General features: G+C 38.6%; 3 protein-coding genes across 4 annotated transcripts; 1 reads left to right on the top strand and 2 right to left on the bottom strand.

Annotated features, from left to right (window-relative positions):
* The first annotated feature begins 3,122 nt into the window (after positions 1–3,122).
* Positions 3,123–6,498, top strand: LOC127812483 (putative indole-3-acetic acid-amido synthetase GH3.9). The gene is made up of 4 exons (XM_052352885.1): positions 3,123–3,532; positions 3,687–3,788; positions 4,822–5,645; positions 5,779–6,498. The coding sequence occupies exons 1-4, from the start codon at positions 3,243–3,245 to the stop codon at positions 6,345–6,347; spliced, it is 1,785 nt and encodes a 594-aa protein (XP_052208845.1). The 5' UTR covers positions 3,123–3,242; the 3' UTR covers positions 6,348–6,498.
* Positions 6,499–9,343: 2,845 nt separating this feature from the next.
* Positions 9,344–12,134, bottom strand: LOC127807515 (bifunctional protein FolD 2). The gene is made up of 5 exons (XM_052345418.1): positions 11,892–12,134; positions 11,179–11,362; positions 10,496–10,653; positions 10,149–10,361; positions 9,344–9,807 (listed from the first exon to the last, which is right to left on the bottom strand). The coding sequence occupies exons 1-5, from the start codon at positions 12,012–12,014 to the stop codon at positions 9,571–9,573; spliced, it is 915 nt and encodes a 304-aa protein (XP_052201378.1). The 5' UTR covers positions 12,015–12,134; the 3' UTR covers positions 9,344–9,570.
* Positions 12,135–14,455: 2,321 nt separating this feature from the next.
* On the bottom strand, positions 14,456–19,961 carry LOC127807521 (heavy metal-associated isoprenylated plant protein 35-like). 2 transcript variants are annotated; one of them, XM_052345438.1, is made up of 5 exons: positions 19,710–19,961; positions 16,983–17,118; positions 16,666–16,897; positions 15,508–15,889; positions 14,456–15,391 (listed from the first exon to the last, which is right to left on the bottom strand). In XM_052345438.1, the coding sequence occupies exons 4-5, from the start codon at positions 15,635–15,637 to the stop codon at positions 14,673–14,675; spliced, it is 849 nt and encodes a 282-aa protein (XP_052201398.1). In that variant the 5' UTR covers positions 15,638–15,889; positions 16,666–16,897; positions 16,983–17,118; positions 19,710–19,961; the 3' UTR covers positions 14,456–14,672. The 2 variants fall into 2 exon arrangements, with proteins under 2 accessions (XP_052201398.1, XP_052201389.1); XM_052345429.1 differs by lacking the exons at positions 16,666–16,897; positions 16,983–17,118; positions 19,710–19,961 and having other exon boundaries at positions 15,508–16,020.
* Positions 19,962–20,113: the final 152 nt, after the last annotated feature.

Below are 20,113 nucleotides of genomic sequence, written 5' to 3' on the forward strand. Positions count from 1 at the left end.
AATAAAATTTTAAATTACAATAAATAAATAAAACATTTCCATCTATTTTTCATTGCAATACTAATTTTACTTTTATCTCCTCCTCCTGAAAGAGTTCTTTTATATTTCTTTTCATTCCATCCCCTCTCTCTCTTTGTCTTTGTTACATGATTTAGGACTTCAGGTATGGCAAAATATACATGCATATACCATATAGGGTGGTATGGGATTGGTACGGACAAGGCGCAGGAATACTACTGTTGGATATATCATATATATATGTATATATATATATATATATTACTTTCAGTTCATGATGATTACCCCTGTTTATTGACTAGCTAGGTCCCACTTTGGCCTCCACCGATCGATTATTTAGATTATCCATATATTTCAACACACAGTACGTACGTAATAGATTAATCATTATTTAAATAGATTAATCTTTTTGTGCACAAAATTACAGAATAATATATATCATCTTTGTTTGTAGCCTCTTGAATGAACGCTAGGATTAAATCATCCAAAGGACCAAACCCTATTAATTAATATTATTACTCGTATGCATGATAATGATTGGATCGATTTATAGAATCATCACATGCACGTAATAATAATAATAATAATAATATATATATATATATAGATAATAATAATAATATAAAATATATGGTTGCTGCTGCCGCGCGCTGCTGCTGCAAGTATCGTACGGAGAATACATCCAGGAAGATAATGGAGGACACCATGATTTGAGTGGAGGCACGCTAGCTAGCTGCTGGGTCTGGGTGCTCCATTCGGTCGCCATGGAATGGAAACTTTGCTTTCTCTCTCCTCCATTGGCCATATAATAATTCTCCCAATGCACTATAGCTCTAGAGCACTATGCATTGTCTTGCCATATTTGTCACGACACTACGTATATTAGCCGCAGACCCTCCGGTGGTGATGTGTTAATTTGTCACCCTCATCACCCAGCTCCAGCTTTAAAATAAAGTGCGTGTGCATACATACATACATACATACATACATATATATTTATATTTATATATAAGCATGGATGCGCGCGCGCGGCGAGCACCACCCGCCGAAAATGACACAGTAGGTAACTATTTACGTACGTATACCGGCCACTATATTCTCTTCTCTCTGAGCATCTTGGAATTAATCTTAATTATATAATTCTATGGTTGACATTAATTGTTTCCTCTGCATGCAATTCCTCCCTCCCTACTAATTAGCTAGCTAGCTAGCTAGAGCTACGCTTTGATCCTTACAACCCAGTCCTAGCTATATACATTTTACAATCTTAATTTGACATTTTGATGCTTATTTTAGCCTTTGAATATCGATGTGGGTTTCGAATGACCTTTTGATTCCTGCTGCAACTTGATATTTGTACTTATCTAATTAGCTTAACTTGTAAACTGAGTTTTTTTTTTTTTCTTTTAGTAATACAGCATTTCGGCCTTTGTCCGATTAGTCTTTAATGAAGCACACCAGCCGGCCTGCATACATGATCTGAATATGACCCAACTCAAAAAGTGACCATCGTGATCCTAAAAAATAGTTTTCACTTGATGCTTTCGGAGTAATTTGAGGCGTTGAGCTACCCTTGAGGTTATGAGGAATGAAGTTGGGTTAGGGTTTTGATCTGTTAAGGATTTTACACGTGATGACATTCTATTTTCTCATAGAACCAAAAGGAGAGAACTGATGCGATAAAGAAAGAAACTTTGATCTGCTCAGCTTTTCTATGGATTACGCGAGATGAGACAAGACAAGACAACCCAAGAGAGCAAAAGAAATGTAGAGTACAGTGGCTTATGCTTGTGGAAGATATTATATATTATTACACACACACACACACACACACACACACATATGATCAATGATGTGGAACCAGATACCAACCATCTCCATCTTGTCGGAACTAGAATATACGTGGGAACGCATGAAATTAATTAAAATGTACTTTTAACCTTGGTTCAATGCATTCCAACAAGGCTGTAAACTCAACGTGGCTTTCTTTATTTGTCCTGCACTCTGTCCATGAAAATTTGCAGTTATTATTATTATTATTATTATTATTATTATTATTATTATTATTATTATTATTATTTTTTGTGTGTTACGTAAATAGATATGCAAGTGCTAGTACGATTTAAGGGCACTAAACATTCTTGAATGAAATATGCAATCAAGCTATATATAGTAATTATAATATAATCTTATCAAATTTAATTATACTCAATTGATATGTACGTAAGTGCCGGTAGGATTTTAAGGGCATCAGATACTCTTAAAGGAAATCATACACCTAATTAATTATCAAGCTACTTATAATAATAATATAATAGACAAGTAAGTGCCCATCGAGATATGATTAAAGGCATCAAGCACTCTGGAACAATATGATACGCCTTAATTATCAAGATACTTATAATACAATGCCATTAAATTTGGATTAGCTAGATATGTAAATGCTGGTGCGATTTAAGGGCAATCATACAACTTAACTTTGAGTGACAAAGGAACCTAGCCAAGATATATGGAGGCACTTATAAGTTCTCGTATTAATGTTAGTAACTCATTAATCAAATATTAGAACACCCATTTTATAACTTAAAAAAAAAACTATTATTTTGATATCTTTTTATAAGAATATAATCATTTTATTTATATATATATACCCATGTATTCATGTATATTATGTGAACAAACAATATTAGAATTTAAATCATCGAGGCAAACTGAGATCCTTTGATGATGGTAATGTGCATGTGCAGACGTATACGCGCATATTTGGAAAATTAAGAAACCAACTGATTATATGTTACTTAAAAAAAAATTAATAAGAAGAAAAAGAAACCAAACTGATTAAGTAGAATTCAGAGATGATTTATGTATAGTGCATCATACGGCCAAGCCAGTGATCTCAAATCAAGAAAAGTTTGTGGGGAGCGCTTTATGGACGGAACCAAACAGATTGCCTCTTATAGGAGTACCAATCATGCAGAAAGAGAAACCATATTCTTAGAACAATTTGCGTAGCAGAATCATATTAATTTATATATGTATATTTATATATATATATATAAACACCCTTTGAGGATCGGAACTGTATAACTCTTCTTCATCCATCTTCTCCCCTTTCTTCGTATACCCTTTTGAGTTCTAAACTCTAGAACTCTACATCACCAACTTCTTGTACTAATATAATTCAGCTGTGTTTAGTTTCTTCTCGATCAATTTATTCTAGTAGTATGGACGGGAAAAGATTGGAATACAAAGGCGAGGAGGCATTGAAGGAGCTTGAGAAGTTAACAGGCAAGGCTGATGAAGTTCAAGAGAGCATTTTGAGGGAGATCTTAGCCAGAAATGGTGAGACCGAGTATTTGAAAAAATACATGGCTGGATCAAGCGATGTCTTGGAGTTCAAGCGACGTGTTCCGGTTATTACTTACAATGGTGTTCGTCCCTATATCCAGAGAATCGCCAATGGCGAAGACTCTTCCCTCATCAGCGGCCACCCCATAACCGAGATGCTTTGCAGGTCACCTCTCTCTTTCTCTGCTATATAAAACATAGTTTTGAGACACCAAAATTTTCTACTGACGACTTACATATAATGTAAGGGTTCTGAACCACAAAATAATCTAAACTTTGAATGTCTGTGCATATATATATATATATACATACACTTGCAGTTCTGGCACTTCGGCCGGCGAGCCGAAGATGATGCCGTCGATTGCCGAGGATCTCGACCGCCGGACCTTTCTGTACAATCTCATCATGCCCATCATGAACCAGTAAGATATGATGCTTGCTTGTTTTGTTCCGGTTCACCTTGTGTTTTCTGGACGTGTTAAATTATTCTTCTTGCTTTATTGATTTTCCTGGAAAACTGATCATTCTTGATGTAGATATATGTAAATCTACTTTTAGGGTTTCCACTTTACCCACACACACAAACTTGTTGAGAGAGCTAGCTAGGGTGATTTACACCAACTTGTGTGGGGGGTGCTTGTATTATCCACTTTGAGTGGAAAAATGCATCACCATCCAAATTCTAATATATAGCACATCAACCAGACAAGAATGATCAAGTAGTTGATGTCACCAAGAATAATATTGGGGGCAAATTATACATATATTGTTTATCTTAAAAGATCACATGGGATTGATCAGGTTTGAGCTTCTTTCTTTCCTTCGTTGTTCCAATGATCATAGAAAGTACCACGTCGGGTACCCGATCGTGGTACCTACCCCACAAAAGCACCCTTCTCCCTTGAAAGTAAAATAGTTTCTTTTCCAATTTTGTAATTAAGTATCACTAAAATAATGTGAAGATAATATTTTTACAATTATGAAATTAACATAGTGTGTGCGGGTGTGTGTGTGTGTGCATTTTAATAAAATTTCTATTTGTAAATCATTTTCTTCCATGAAGGCAGGCTTGTGCTCTAGCTAGCTAAGCTCAAGTTCATTAGGGTTATTAACTTTATGAGAAAATATTGTCAACACACACACACACACACACACATAATTATATATAATAACGTTCATGTACTTTGTCATTTTGGGTTTATTTTTCACGTACATTAATTTCCACTCATTATGCATTAGGAAACCCTTTTGAACATTTGAAAGATGGACGTACGTGGTCAAGGATGAGCCTTTTTCAAGAGAAAATTCTAAGACGATTAATCTAGTTGCCTTGAATTGAAACCCATATATAAAATCTTGTAGCCCCATGTATAATGTAATAATTTTGGCCATGAAACTTTCTCATTGATTGATTCATAAGATATGGACTAGCAGACCACATTGTGATTAATCCAGGTACATCAGTGGACTGGACGAGGGCAAGGCCATGTTCCTCTACTTTGTGAAATCTGAAATGTCAACTCCTTGTGGGTTGCCAGCTCGAACCGTTCTCACCAGCTACTACAAGAGCAAGCACTTCAAGTGCCGATCACGCGACCCTTTCAACGACTTCACGAGCCCCGACCAGGCCATCCTGTCCAGCGACAGCAAGCAGAGCATGTACTGCCAACTGCTCGCGGGCCTCCTCCACCGTCGCCAAGTCCTCCGCCTCGGCGCCGTTTTCGCCTCCGCCTTCCTTCGAGCCATCTCCTTCCTTGAAGACAACTGGCCAGACTTATGCCAGGACATCCGAACGGGACAACTAAACCCTAGCATCACCGACGCCGAGTGCCGGTCAGCCATGTCGGTCGTGCTTTCGGCGCCAGACCCGGAACTCGCTGGCGAGATAGAGGCCATCTGCGGGCAATCATCGTGGAAGGGGATAGTTTGCCGGCTTTGGCCCAAGGCTAAGTACATTGAAGCGGTGGTGACGGGCACGATGGCACAGTACATTCCGTCGCTGGAATACTACACCAACGGGGAATTGCCGTTAGTTTGTACGATGTACGCTTCGTCTGAGTGTTACTTCGGCGTGAATCTGAAACCTTTATGTGAGCCTTCTGAGGTTGTGTTTACCCTCTTGCCGAACATGGGTTACTTCGAGTTCATACCTCTGGGAGAAAATGGGACATTGTTCATGGATCTGGATGAAGAAGACGAAGTGCCCAAAGATAAGCTTGTCGACTTGGTGGAGGTCCGGCTTGGCTGCTATTATGAGCTCGTGGTTACTACATTTGCCGGTAACTATGGTTTCTAAGTTTTTTTTTTTTTATATTAGCTTATGGTGATGAATTCTCTTTCTAACATAAAAACTGGGTAGTTGGGATGATCGATGTTAATTGTTTCCCTTTTGTGGCATCACGCGCGAGCTAGGACTATATAGATATCGGATAGGAGATGTTCTCCAAGTGACCGGATTCCACCACCGAGCCCCACAGTTTCGGTTCATCTGCCGGAGAAACGTGGTTCTCAGCATCGACAACGACAAGACCAACGAGGAGGACTTGCACAAGAGCGTCACCAAGGCCAAGAAGCTGCTCGAGCCTTATGGCGCCTTGCTCGTCGAGTACACCAGCTACGCCGACGCTTCGTCGGTGCCAGGACACTACGTCATTTACTGGGAGATCAGGAACTGCTCGCCGACGGCGGTGGCTCCGTCGCTGGAGGTGCTCCGGGAATGCTGCGCCGCCATGGAGGAGGAGCTGGATTACGTGTACCGACGGTGCCGGGCCCACGACAAGTCGGTGGGACCGCTGGAGATCCGGGTGGTGAAGCCAGGGACATTCGAAGCGTTGATGGATTTGTTCATCGAGCAGGGAGGATCCATTAACCAGTACAAGACGCCGAGGTGCATCAAATCGAATAATGCGGCTTTGAAGCTGCTTGATTCCAGTGTGAAGGCTTGCTTCTTTAGCCCTAGAGATCCAATGTGGAAACCTTGAAAGAGTTAATAATTGTTTCTGGGTCGATCATTTTAATCACTAGCTAGCTAGCTAGGGTTCATCAATACCCTTATTGTTTCCTTTTGTTAATTCACCAACTGTTTGGAAGATTCAGTGGCTAAAATAATGTCGTGGGACTTTCGTTTTTCAATCGGAAGAGCCAATATTTTATACATATATATATATATGTATCTCACTACTACTGTTAAATTCATCAACTGTTTGTTTATTTATATTCTGATTCAGATGAGTTATATAAGTTCAATATTGTTAACCACATACAAAGCCAGTATATAACTTGAGAGCTTTTGAGATTAACAGGAAAGGAAAACACACAAAGCCAAAAGTATGGCTAAAGCTTACATATACGCTATCATGAAGCCTAAGCTAACCAAGTCCAAAAAAACTCAAGATATATACAAGCAATATAATTAAAGAGACAAAAAAAAAGTACAACCAACAAAAGGTCAATAGTAAAAACATAAAGATGAGTACAATTGGAATTTGGAAAAACAAAACCAGCCCATATATATGTATGCTTTGTGTACATAATGATGAATCTTTCCGGATAATTTGGAATTTCTTGAGAGAAAGTAGAGTGACGACCTAGCTAGAGTTGAATCAAAGGATTTTCAAGTCAATCTGAAATGGCCCATCAGTTTGAAATATTGTGTTGGATTCGTCAGCAACTTCAGCACTCTGCCTGGGCGTGCCCCTACATGCGCATGCAACAATTCTCTCATCACTACACTAAAATCAAAAGATTAATGTTTTTGCAATAATATATAAAACATATGCTAATCTCAGTGGGTATCCATCTTTCTATGTCATAATATCCATTAAGACTATACCTTCCTCTTTTCTTTCTTTCTTTCTTTTTTTTTTTTTTTTAATTATTCTCAACCCAATTCATCATCATCCACTCATTCTTTGAATCTCTCTGAAACTTTATCTCTTCCTTTTGCCAAAAAGTTGAACCCTAGTGGCAGGTATATGTTAGCTGCATGTATGCTACTGGGATGTGATAGATATCCACTTGTACATTCAATGTGCATGTGTCAAAACCAAATTATCTTCATGAACATGAAGGAAGCAGCACTAAAATATATGGGAGAGAGACAATTGTTTATTGGTGTGAGTCAAAAGATAAAAGAGAATTTTTTTTAGAAATATGATTAATTATTTAGTAAGTCTCTCTTATATATCAAGCATCATATATAGACTTCTATCATGTTAAATTTGTTGACTATATAATTAAGGCACTATCAAATTATAAGAGATGATAAAAGTAACATCATTAAGATTCAAACATTCAAGATTAATTAACAATTTTATCACCTACCAATAACTAATTAGACCATACCACACTATAATACTAATTACTCATTTTCTTTATGAAATGAAAACCCTTTAATTTTAAAACTTCCCGTGATCATGCTCAAATATATATATGCACATCTCAACCAACAATGTCAACACATCCAACCATAATTGATGGGGAATTACTTTATCCTATAAATTCATCAAATGTGGGGGCTGGTTCTCAACATTTAGTCTATCTTCTCTATGCTTGTGCCCATATGCACAGTAATCCACTGTTCTCTTTCCCTTTTTCTTTCTTTCTTGTTGCTAAACATAAATGGTGGCGCTGCTTAGGAGTTTAATGATACTCGTTACTCTTTTATAATAATATATTATTAGTTTTTTATTTTTAAAATTTGAATAAATTAATATATATTAAAGATTTCATCAAACCCTAATTAGAAAACAATTACTAAGACTCGTGGTCATGGGTTTGAGATGGGTGATCTAGCTTAGCTAAACCTTAACAGATAATTTTCTAGGTCCTCTTTAGATCTATTCATGCATATATAGCTAGCTCTATTCAGCAGGATTAAAAGATGATACATATATAGTAGAGCGAGGGTTACATTAAATCATATAAGGCGTTGAATTTGTAGGAACAAGGTAGATTTCAAATCTTTTAGCTAGCATGCAAAAAGCAAGATATCATTGGCATTGCGACCTTGATGTGGAGCAAAATCAGGGGCCAAAAGAAACGAGGCCATAAAGCCAGTATATACGTCGGTAGAGGCAGGCTACAGTAATAGACACAATATTTGTCAGTGGACGAACAAAAAAGGAGGAGGAAAGTAAAGCTTCAGGTCGGAAGTGGGAGTTGTATTGCTTTCATATATGTATATGAATGATGCAACTTTGAAGCAAGGCTAAGACGACAAAAGCTGCGTAATGATTGGTAATTACCATAACCACCACCGATTGTTACATTTTTATCTGTTCGGCGGACGTCTCCGTCAGTCTCTACCCGCAAATTAACGTTGTGGTTGTGGATATATAGCGTGGGGGGGGCCTCTTTTCCCAGCTCTCTCAACTGTTTAATTCTTTTATCTTTTTGGGTAACAAAAAGATGACTTGAAACAATGAATTTGATTCCCATGCTGAATGCTCTTTGATCCCCCATCTTGTTCGCGTTGACTTTTGGTCAACCTTCAATTATCCTTTTGGAATTAAGGACCTTTTTTTTTTAATAGAAAGAAAAAACTAGAGTCATTTTTTGTTACTCGATGAAAATATCAGCATTAGTGAATGATAATAAAAAGGAGAATTTTTGTCTATCCTTCTGTTTTGTCGCCATTTCCAATACTCATTTAGCAAATGGGCTTGGCCCGTCCAGAGTAGACCTGTTGGTTTGGGCTTCCATCTGAAACAAAAGAGAGAGACTGGTGAGTCTGTAAAAAAGTATAAATTATTGGTCAAATTAGAAGGAAAAATATGTGACGTCTCACACTGTTCTGGATTTAAAATGCGTTCTTAACTTTTAAAGCAAAGCCGAAAAGAGTTGATGAGAATTAATTTTATATAATAGACCAATGTCTTATTCCATCCAAATACACCCTCAAAAGAAGGATGAGGTGAAACTCAGATTAACTCCTAATAATAATAGTAAAGATCACGATTTCCTGTGCGCTTAGCAGTGTAGTTCAATCATCATAATATAACAGGAAAAAAAATGATTAATTGACCAGATTCCTGTCAGGGGGAAGATGATGAAGCCGAATTTTACAACATTTTGGTTGCTAGAGAAGCATTATTTACTATTGAACAACTTATGAACAATTTTCTCTAACAAAATTTTAGCTTCAGAAATAATGAGCAACGTCCCGACCCAAAGACTTTGGGATTGTGGTGGCTGCTCTGTGCTTCACTGGGGCTGCTCCATTGCTCGCTTCGCGCCCTCCAAGGTATTCTTCAGTAGCATCGCGACAGTCATTGGGCCGACACCGCCCGGGACCGGGGTTATGCATCCTGCAACTTTACACGCCTCATCGAAATTCACATCTCCCACAAGTCTGTATCCTGATTTTCTGCTCGGATCATCTACGGCGTTCGTGCCAACGTCAATAACTGCAGCACCGGGTTTGATCCAGCCACCTTTAATCTGATATTAGATTTAAGTCAATTAGGTCAACATAACCCACAAAACCTTGAGTCGAGTGAATTACAACTCAAGTCAGCAAATGAATTTGTTCTGCAGGAAGATTTATGTATCCCAATAGACCTCCAGACTAGTATGAAATGCATGCGGCATGCCGCACCAAGTTATCCTTTTTAAGTCTCACAGTAGAAGTAACATAATCAGAAGTTGTTTCTGGAATTAAAGGGGTGGGAGAACTGCCATGAATTTTGTCAGGAAAATGAATACGCAAGAAGACATCACAAATGTGAGAAAAATTTTATGGCATATAGATGAACATGAATCTGTAATTTGCCTCTGGTTACCATCATTGCTTGTCCTGCTGCAGCTATAACAATGTCTGCTTCACGGATGATGCTCTCTGCGTTACTGGTATGTGAATGAACAATTGTAACGGTGGCATCGGCCTTTAGAAGTAGTAGTGAAACTGGCAATCCAACAATGTTGCTTCTACCCACCACAACTGCCCTCTTTCCCTTCACACTAATACCACTTCGGGACAGAAGCTCAAGGCATCCCTGTTGACCAAGAGTTTTCACATAGGAGATTCTCGTTCAGACTGATATCTAATTCTAAAACACTATGAAGGTCAAATTCAAGAAGCATGGATTTAGTGTAAAGCTTGTATTGATTCCAAGATAGAAGGTATTGCCTTGGGGGTGCAAGGAAGGAACAGAGGTTCTCTGCCTTTCATCGCAAGCTTGCCAATGTTCAGAGGATGGAAGCCGTCTACATCTTTTTCAATGCTGATTTCACCTAAGATTCTCTCTTCATTTATGTGTTTCGGTAAAGGAAGTTGAACCAATATGCCTGCACCCAAGCAAAACATAATCTGGGCAAATTACTTTTTAACTAAAAAAGAGGGCACTCTAATAAAAGAAGCATTGAGCTAGGCCTAGCATTCTCTCAAAATACTTGGTTCTAGGATGCCAAAACATAACCAAGACAAGGACTTCTATTCTCTTGCAAGGAGAAGGCAAATGCTATCAAAAACTTAGAAATTCGAATTACATTAAATCAAAGAGCTCTAGATGGATCATCTTTGTGTATAAAACATATAGAATACATAACTCTCTTGCAAGGAGATGTCTGTTCTGCATAATTGCTCTAGTTCAGAGAATGGGTTTTAACAATTGCATCCAGCAACATTAGCAAAAGCCATGTATCTAGAAAAATAAGACAGAATATTTTGAAAACATTATGACAAATAAATTTAAAATACAGGAAGAGAACACATGAAATACAGAAAAACTTCACCAAAAAGATCTTGTTAATGATAACATGAAATGATAACAAACTACATAAAAGCACTTCTTAGGAATAGGGCCAACTAACCGTGAACATCAGGAATTGCGTTTAGCTCGTGGATCTTGCTCATCAACTCAGCCTCAGATACTTGCTCTGGCAGGTCCACATCAAAGGACTTAATCCCAACTTCATTACATGCTTTGCGCTTCATAGAGACATAACTTTGAGAGTCTTTCCTGGAGCCTACAATGACTACAGCCAAACCTGGGACCTGCAATAAAACCAACAATGTCGACCTTCTTACAGTTAATTTTAATACATTCTTACAGTTAATAAATGGAAGCTCATTATCAACCCCCCCCCCCCCCCAAAAAAAAAAAGTATGGAAGCTCAGACATTTGGTAAAATCGAAAAAGCTAAAGCTTGAAAAGCGGATTTTTGTTTTTTCATATCTAGGTTTGACAGAAGCAGTACAATTGATTTGTCCTTGATGCAAAAATATACATGAGGTGCCAATTAGCCAGTGATCCAACCGAAGGCTTCTTGCTTACTTTTTCCTCCTATTTTTAGCAGTTCAAGAGGCGAATCTAACGAAATCCAAGACTGTTGAAAATCAATTTTTTTTTTCATTTATTTGAGAACATGAAGCACAAACACAGATATATAGTTCAAGCAGACAATTCATTATTTAACGGACTGCAGACGAATCAAGAATAATATAAAATTCTAAATAAATAACAGCATCTGAAACAACAAAAATCAAACACAGAGAGAGAGAGACAGAGAGAGAGAGGAGAGACCTTGCCGTATTTCTGGGAGAGCTGGCTGACTTCGGCGGCGATTTCAGATCGGATGGTCTGCGCGATTGCTTTTCCATCAATTATATTCGCTTGCTTTCCTTCTTGCGATGAGTGCGATGCCATTTCCAGATTCCCCGATCCAAATCGCCCCTTCTCCTCTTCAACTTCTTCTGGATATTTGTTCAGAAGATGAGGCTATGTACAACGTCTGGAAAGAGACGCAAAACGCAAGGGTTTCTTTCCTTATTTTTCCAACATTATTGTCTTTGTCAAGGCTTCATTGTTGGGCTCTGCAAGTGAGCATTGCGTAAGGCCCATTTTATGAGGCACGTCAACTAGGGCTCGGCTGTTTACCAACTGAACTGGGCCCAAACTTTTCATCTTCGAGGCCGATTGATCTTCTTCCAACAAACCCAAGACTTAGGAGGGGAGACTAGAGAGAGAGCGATGGGAAAGGGTGGAAGAAAGCAAGGTCGTTGATCATCTTCTTTACAGAACAGACAGAAAGGAAGAAAGAAAGAAAGGAAGAAAGCGAAGTCTGAGAATCCATGGGCGGGAATGTACTGTGGAGGTACTGTTTCTCACAGGCGGATGGATATTCTGCGATGAAAGCGCTTGTCGGGTCTCTCTCGATAGTAATCGTTTAATTGGACATACGGGCATTGAATTGAAGCATATACTGATCGTCGACAACACACATAACAGTACTGCAATTCAGCCAATTTGTATGGATCGCTTTGGACAGAACTGGCGGCCCAATCTTCACCGCACACCGACCGCATCATGCAAGGATCGATCGATGTTGCCAATTGCTGGTCCCCCATTCCAAAATTTATGCTGCAAGAATAGAAAAGAATGGAGGGAGAGAGAAGGATTGGAGGATGTAAAACTTGAATCTGTTTGCTGAAAAGGAAAAGATGAGAATATATCACGGGACTGGAAAGGTACAGAGATTATTAATGCGGAAAGAAGTGATTTTGATTGGTTTTATTTTCTATTTTCTTTCACAAGTGCTGCTTCTCCCTAAATCCTAATGGAATAGATAATGTTCTTCTTGTATATACTTCTTGTCTTCTCTCAGGCCTCTAGCTCGTTGATCCATCTTTTTCACCTCTTCCAATCTCCATGCATTGTCCTCTCTCTCTCTCTCTCTCTCTACATCTATTAATTATGTGCTTCACTGTAAATCTTTTCTTTTTTCTTTTCTCTTTTTATTTTTTTGTGGGTTTTTAGATTGAGATTCTTCTTCGCATGTCATGATTCATGAACATTCCATGGATATCATCCTAATTCATTTCAATACTAGCTAGGCATCAATCGAACTCACAGTCAAAGAAATTAAAGCCCGAGAAGAAAATAGATTTTATTTCTCATTGTTTGTTTTCTCGGCTACAGATGAGAAAACCTCCATTGATGTCTTTCTGTGAACTTCACAGCCCCCCTCCCTGACTAAAAGGCAGCTGTGGCTAGCTTGGCCATACAAATCAGTCATGCAAAGAGGGGGGGCGGGGGGACCTTGTAAAAGTAGCTAGTGTGATGGTGAAGAAAAGCAAAGCAAAGCTAAGCTAAGCTCTGGGACCTTCCAGATTCTGTATATCAATCAATCATTCCCACCCCGGGCGATATTTCATCTTCTCCTCGTCTATCTTCCACTCATGTTTTACTCCTAATTTATTCAATACTGCTAGTTCAAAGTCATGAAAATAGCATATGTACATTACGAACAATGGGCTATTATTTGAGTCAAGATATGTAGGATTACATTGCCATTTCTTAACTACTGATTTTAGATGAGAGAGAAGGACAAAAGACGGGGATTGGGAAGGATTAGGTAATTTGGCTGTGGGGATGGATGGGGTTTGTTTAGTGAACCCCCAGCAAGATCATAACCACCACCACAATCTATTTCTGGGGAGGAGGCAACCAACTACCACCATCACTGTGACCCAATAGTACACCTGCTAAATTAGATAAGCTCTTTCTAATATTATGATATCACTTCATTGACTCATCGAGTTGGTAATTGGTGGTGTTGCATAAATTTAAAAAAAAAAAAAAACTGTAACATAGTTGCAAATAGCGGGTTTTTTTTGGGGGGGGTGTTTGGTTTGTCGCACATGCTGCTACTTGATTCAGAGACTTAACAACAAAGGAAATGCTACAAATAACCACACAGCCAAGCCTCCATCCCAAAGTGCTTGTCTACTAATACCCCTAACATCCAAAAGCAAAAGGCTTATCCACCCTCATGCAGTTTTCCACCAAACACATTACCTTCCTTTCTAAAAGCAAAACCAATTCCTAAATCACCGTAAATTAAAAAAGAAATTAGATAATATCCTTATACATTTATATTTACACAACCAAGATGTATTCGTTGTACGCTTTCAATGAATTATATTTCAATTATAAAAATATTACTAACACATCCTTCTTGCTTTCGTGGCACAATTTACTTACTTTAACTTGGTAAAAATAGCATTTCTGTGAGCGAAATAAGCCTTTATATATACACGTAGCTAGGCGAGGACCCAGAAGGAGATCAAGCAAATCTAAATTAAAAAAAAAAGAAAAGGAAAATAGCAAAAATCATTGAAAACCCTCCAAACTAGTGCTCTTATTTCTCTTGAATATTTCCAACCCTAATTCCATCATACATATACGTACCCTCCAATTCTATTAATTCTTATACATAGTGCTAAACATACATACATACTTATATATATATAACACATTCATTTATATAAAAATTCATGTCTCATATATATGACGAAAACTTTCTCACATGATTGAGCATCCACCCTCATCATCGTCATAGTAGTTGTCATCATCATCGTGGCTGATTGCATGGATGGGATTCGACGGTGGAGGTGGCGGATAATCTGTGCGTGTCTGGGTGTATGCATGCACCATCGGAGCATAATATGAAGAGCTGGTACTGGGATGCGCCGCATTGTAACTCAGTCCATAAGCAGGGGGAAGATAGTAGGCCGCCGGTTGATAGGGGTCAAATTGATGAGACGGAGGGCCAGGATTCATCGACCCAATAGGTGGGTTCACGCCACCGGCCGGCGGAAGAAATCCAGTGCCCGCCGGAGCATCCCCACCATTTGGACCCTCCATTTTATTTCCCTTCTTACCCTTCTTTTTCTTCTTCTTGCCTCCATTGGCCGGGCCGCTAGCAGGCTGAGCAGACTCCTCGACTTCATCACCTTCTTCGCCGCTGTCCGCCGGCGACTGGTCTCCTCCTCCGCCGCCGCCGCCGCTTTTAGCAGGGTTTCCAGTTTTGTCTTCGGGACCCTTCTGTTGATTTCCGACACCTTCAGGGTTGGTTTGTTTCTTGTTATTCTTTGACTTGCCGGGCTTCTTCTCGAAATTTTCCGGCAAGAGCTCGGCATGTTTCCCGGTCTTTGCCAGCTTCTTGATCAGCGTCTCCCCATCCACGTTCCCGGTCACCGTAGCCTTTTGTTGCTGAGAATCAATCGTGGTGGTATAAACACCTGAAAACGAAACATATACTAATTAATTAGGAAATGAACTGAACAGATTGTCCATGAAGAAAAGGAAGTGGATGAAGCATATGAATTATGTTTAGAGGGGATTTTGAGAGTAGTACCATCAATGTTCTGAAGAACTTTCTTGACTTTCTTCTTGCAGGCTTCGCAGTGGATAGAGACCTTCAAGATCCATGTCCGGTATTTCAGGGGCGGTTCTGATGAGCCTTCGTCACCTGGTTTTGTTGCCATATCTCACTGCTGGAGAGAGAGAGAGAGAGATGAGGGTTTAATTGGGGGGGTGGTGGAGTGCAACGAAAAGGAGTGGCTTTTGAGTGGAGAGGAAGGGAAGGGGAGAGGTTTGTATGGGCAAAGGTTTAAGAGGGAGGGGGACTTAAATGGGAAAAAAAGTGTTTAGTTTGAAGAGTGCATACAGCCAGGTCAGCTCCACGTAGACTAAACCACTGCCTCAAGGACACGTCATTTGGGACTGCCCAACTGGCCCTGCCATGTTTTAGCGGTTTAAATAAACAAATACACACACACACACACACACCTCTCTCAAATCCATTGAGGGCGAGTTGCTTGGTGTAAACCACTGACTGACTCGAAAGGTTTAGCGGGCTCTCTTTGCATAAGGTTATGGTTTTAAAAGTTATTTTTAATTTTTAAATCAGATAACAAGAACTAATAAAAAAAAATATCCCTCTCCATAACTTAGATGCGTGAAAATGGAAGTGGAAAAGAATTACGAAAACGAGAAAATGTTATTTTTAAAAAATATATAAAATGAAAAATTTTAAAAAATATGTAAATAAAATAATATAATATTTTTTTTTGTAAATATAATTTTAATAAAAAATAATTATTTAATATAAAAATAAACATAAATTTCATAATACATTTAAATAAATTTTAAAAAAATAAAAATTTTGAATAAAAATTAAAAAAAAATTCATCTTGTTCGTCCGTGGACGGAATGCGTTTTCAAATCAAAAATATATTTTTAATATTTTTTTAATATTACAAAACGTTTTGTGCATCATAATTCTTCATAACTTTACAAGAATAATTTTTAAGTGAAATAAATTTAGTTACACGACTCAAATAACCTTGAGATGGATGAATCGGATTACAAAATAATTTTCTATAATAATAATTTTATAAATAAAAGTATATTATAAAACCAAAAGTATATTGAAGAAATTGTGATAATTTTGAGTTTTAAAAATAAAAAAAATACAACCCAGTGATACTCGCAGACTTGTTGAGGAATTTACCATTTATAGAACAATTTTCAAGGAGAATGAAGTCCCTGTTGTCTCAACTTTCGAGTAGAAGTTGATAATTGAAAGTAGCTAGCAGCGTAACTGTACGTGGTCACAGCAGCACAGCTTCAAGCGATTGAGAGAGAGAGAGAGAGAGAGATCAAAAGGCCCCGAGAGTACCAGATATATCTGCGCTGTGCATCCATTATGATACAGAGCAACTAACAGAAATGTGGTGACGTTTCTGGTAAAATGATTCGAGAACTTTCAGCACATTAAAAATTAATTAGGTTTTGAGCAACAAAATGTTAAGAGCTGATAATTGATACCATTGAAGTTGGTAGTGGCAAAAAGCCAGGATGCGGGGTCCTCTGCTCTGCTCCACTCCACTCACTCCACATCAAACCCTTTGATGGGGTCGCATCAGATTCTTCATCCAACAGCTTTCATGATATTTACTCTTACCTGCAATTTCAGCCATGAATTGGTAAAGAGTTTCACCATCATACTTATCAAGTTTCATCTAACAAATAGAAAAATGTTTTGGTTGCCTGTAAATACTGTCATCGTCCTTCTATTTACTTGTTTTAAGTCGTGAAAACGAAAGTAAAGACCAGACTACGTACACAAAGACACCCTCTCCCAGCTTTCACAAAGGACAATAACACTACTTACGGAACAAACAAAAACTAAAAAAGGCAGTCAAATGCGCGAAAGCTACCCCCCAGTTGGGGATATGGGAAAGTAAGATACTAAGATTGTACCAAAGTTCATGAATATTTCCACGTCTGGATCCTTAATGCACCAACACCAGCCATCATGATACAAGTATACAACCAAACGATTGCAGATATGGAATTAGTGTGAACAAATCTGGATGTGCATGGAGCCAAGGTACCTTTCAACTTTTCAAGATCATATGAGCCCCGAGTGTAAATATCTTGGGGTGGGCCAGTCAAGTGTAATTGTCTACAGTGTCAAAAATGACTGGGGATGCATATGGTGCTGGAAGAGTAATGCCGATATCTATGCTTGTCATGACAGTAATGTTCAATTGAAGAACCGAGAAAGTTGGATAAGCCATAAAGGTAATTCACTGGCTACTGGTAGATGCTAAAGGAACAATTTGGTGAGAAAAGGATGTTAGTGGCTTGTCTGGGGGTAGCCCTCGGATCATAATTAAAGGGTTGGTAACAGTAGAACATAGTACAAGCAAAGATCTAAAGTAAGAATTTCCCAACTTAAAACTTTTGACAAGCACTGACAAGACCGCAACAAACCTATTTGTCATCCGAAACCAAGTTCCCCACCTGCATCGGGACATTCATCAAATGGCTAGCTCCCTTTAGCATTTCAACAAAGGATGGTGGTCTTTTCCTTTTGGATTATTTTCATTCTTTTGGGTTGGGAAGGGTGCAAGGGGGCCGATAGTTGATGGTAAATAATGTGTATGAGAGAGAGAGAGAGAGAGAGAGAGAGAGAGAGAGAGAGAGAGAGAGAGAGAGAGAGATTACTGTTTGAGTGAGTGCTTAACAAAGTAAATACAATTCCCGGATGTAGGGACAAATCGAATCACTGTTGCCTGCCATTTATATCAGATATCCTGATCTGCCTCAAAAGAAGCCAAGGTGTGTGTCCATTGCATTCGCAACTTTTGCACATCCAATATTCTTGTGAAAATCAATGGTGCAAACAAATATAATTAATTTCACAGCAGATCAATAAAAAGATTTGATCACACCGGTGACAAAAATCAGGTTGACAACAAATGCAAAAAGAGCCAACTCTATGATTGAGCAAGCAATAAGCACTTACATTAGCCAATGGAAGCTGACTGTGAGCTCATCCAGAAATAACAGACAAAAGCATAACAAGTGAAAAATGCCACTGGATATTGGAGCCAATGGCAAGGAAACAAATACAGAACCTAATAAGAAATATCTCCTATAGTTTAAATATTGGAGATAGAATTGTCTAATAGAAAATGTAATCTAAAGGAGTTTTCTTTCCATCTGATAACAGAGACTAACGTACAATACCTTCAAACAGGACAAAATACTTGGGGGAAGCTAAGAATTTTAAAACAGCAAAAAGCACTTGGTTCATGAATCACTAGTGTCCAACTTTAAATGAGCCAATGGTTTAGATAGACTTTTTATGGCTCAAAGAATGACTTGTGAGAATTTTTGCACTCATACTTGTTTATGCTTATCTTGAATGGGGGAAAATTTGCTATCCTGAGCCACCAATCTCCCAAAAAATCAATAATACATGGTGGCTACAATGTAGTGGTACGTGACCTCATACTGAATGATTAGGGAGTGGAAAAAAACGAAGTGTACTTCGAGAGAGCAGGATTTCTCTGCTGGGATGGTTAATAAAGCACCAGCCAATAGAAAAGCAGCAGATTTTCACTTAGATGAACATTAAAAAGTTAATTGGTGCGGGAGAGACATAAGACAGCCACACAAGGATTGAAGTTTTTATATTACTTGAAGCACATAACTGGTTGATACTAAGACCAAAGACAAGTGTGCTGGTGAGAGTGGGAAATGGATATTGATATATTTTGACGCTCAGATTAGAAAACATGAATCAAAATGCCAGTTCACTGCAAATGTTGATCAACAAAAGCAATGATAAGCTTGCTCCTTTGTAATTTGAAGGGCAAGGGTTCAAGTTGTGGTAACCTCTTTAAAAATAAAGGTAAAACTGCATAATAAGAATGACACTCCCTTGACCCTCACAAAGTACAGAGCCCGGTGCACAAGGGACACCATTTCTAGTTTAAGGACAGAAAAAAGGATGCTAATTACTTTATTAAGAAAATAAATTTGGGCCATTCCACTCCAGAGGGAATTCTAAAAGATTCCATATGCATTTTTGCCTCTATTCATTTAAGGGATTTCATCAGAGTCAAACATGGCATTCATCGCATCATCAACATCAGGATTCCCATAATGACAATCTTGAGGATCCAAGCCACTCACTGAAGGGGTACTCTGATCATTTTGCATTAAAGAACAAAACCTGTTAGCCACGAGAGGATCATTAACCTTATATTGAAAATCACCAGATTTCGATGGCTGGGGCAGGGGGGTACACAGCACCTTTCCTTGAGAGGGCCGTCTCAAACAACTGCTCGACTGGAGAGAGATATGCACTGCCTTCGACTCTGTAGGAACAGGGACCGGATAGAAACCACCAGTCTCTGGCCCCTTGCTAGTATGAGCACCTTGGAACACAACAGGCTTTGGGACATAGACCTGTTTAATTTTTTTCGGGCAATCACCTAAAAAAACAAAACACAAAAGCACGCAATTCTCAAGGTTTACAATGCCAAAAAAAAAAATCAACAGCCATTAACTGCTATAGGATGCCACACCTCCCACTGGCAAGAACATGAAAAAATAACACAGACAGTCAACAAGATTGCTGCACCAAATAAAAACAGATTAAC

Source organism: Diospyros lotus, chromosome 1, assembly GCF_014633365.1.
Source record: "Diospyros lotus cultivar Yz01 chromosome 1, ASM1463336v1, whole genome shotgun sequence".
NCBI lineage: Eukaryota > Viridiplantae > Streptophyta > Magnoliopsida > Ericales > Ebenaceae > Diospyros > Diospyros lotus.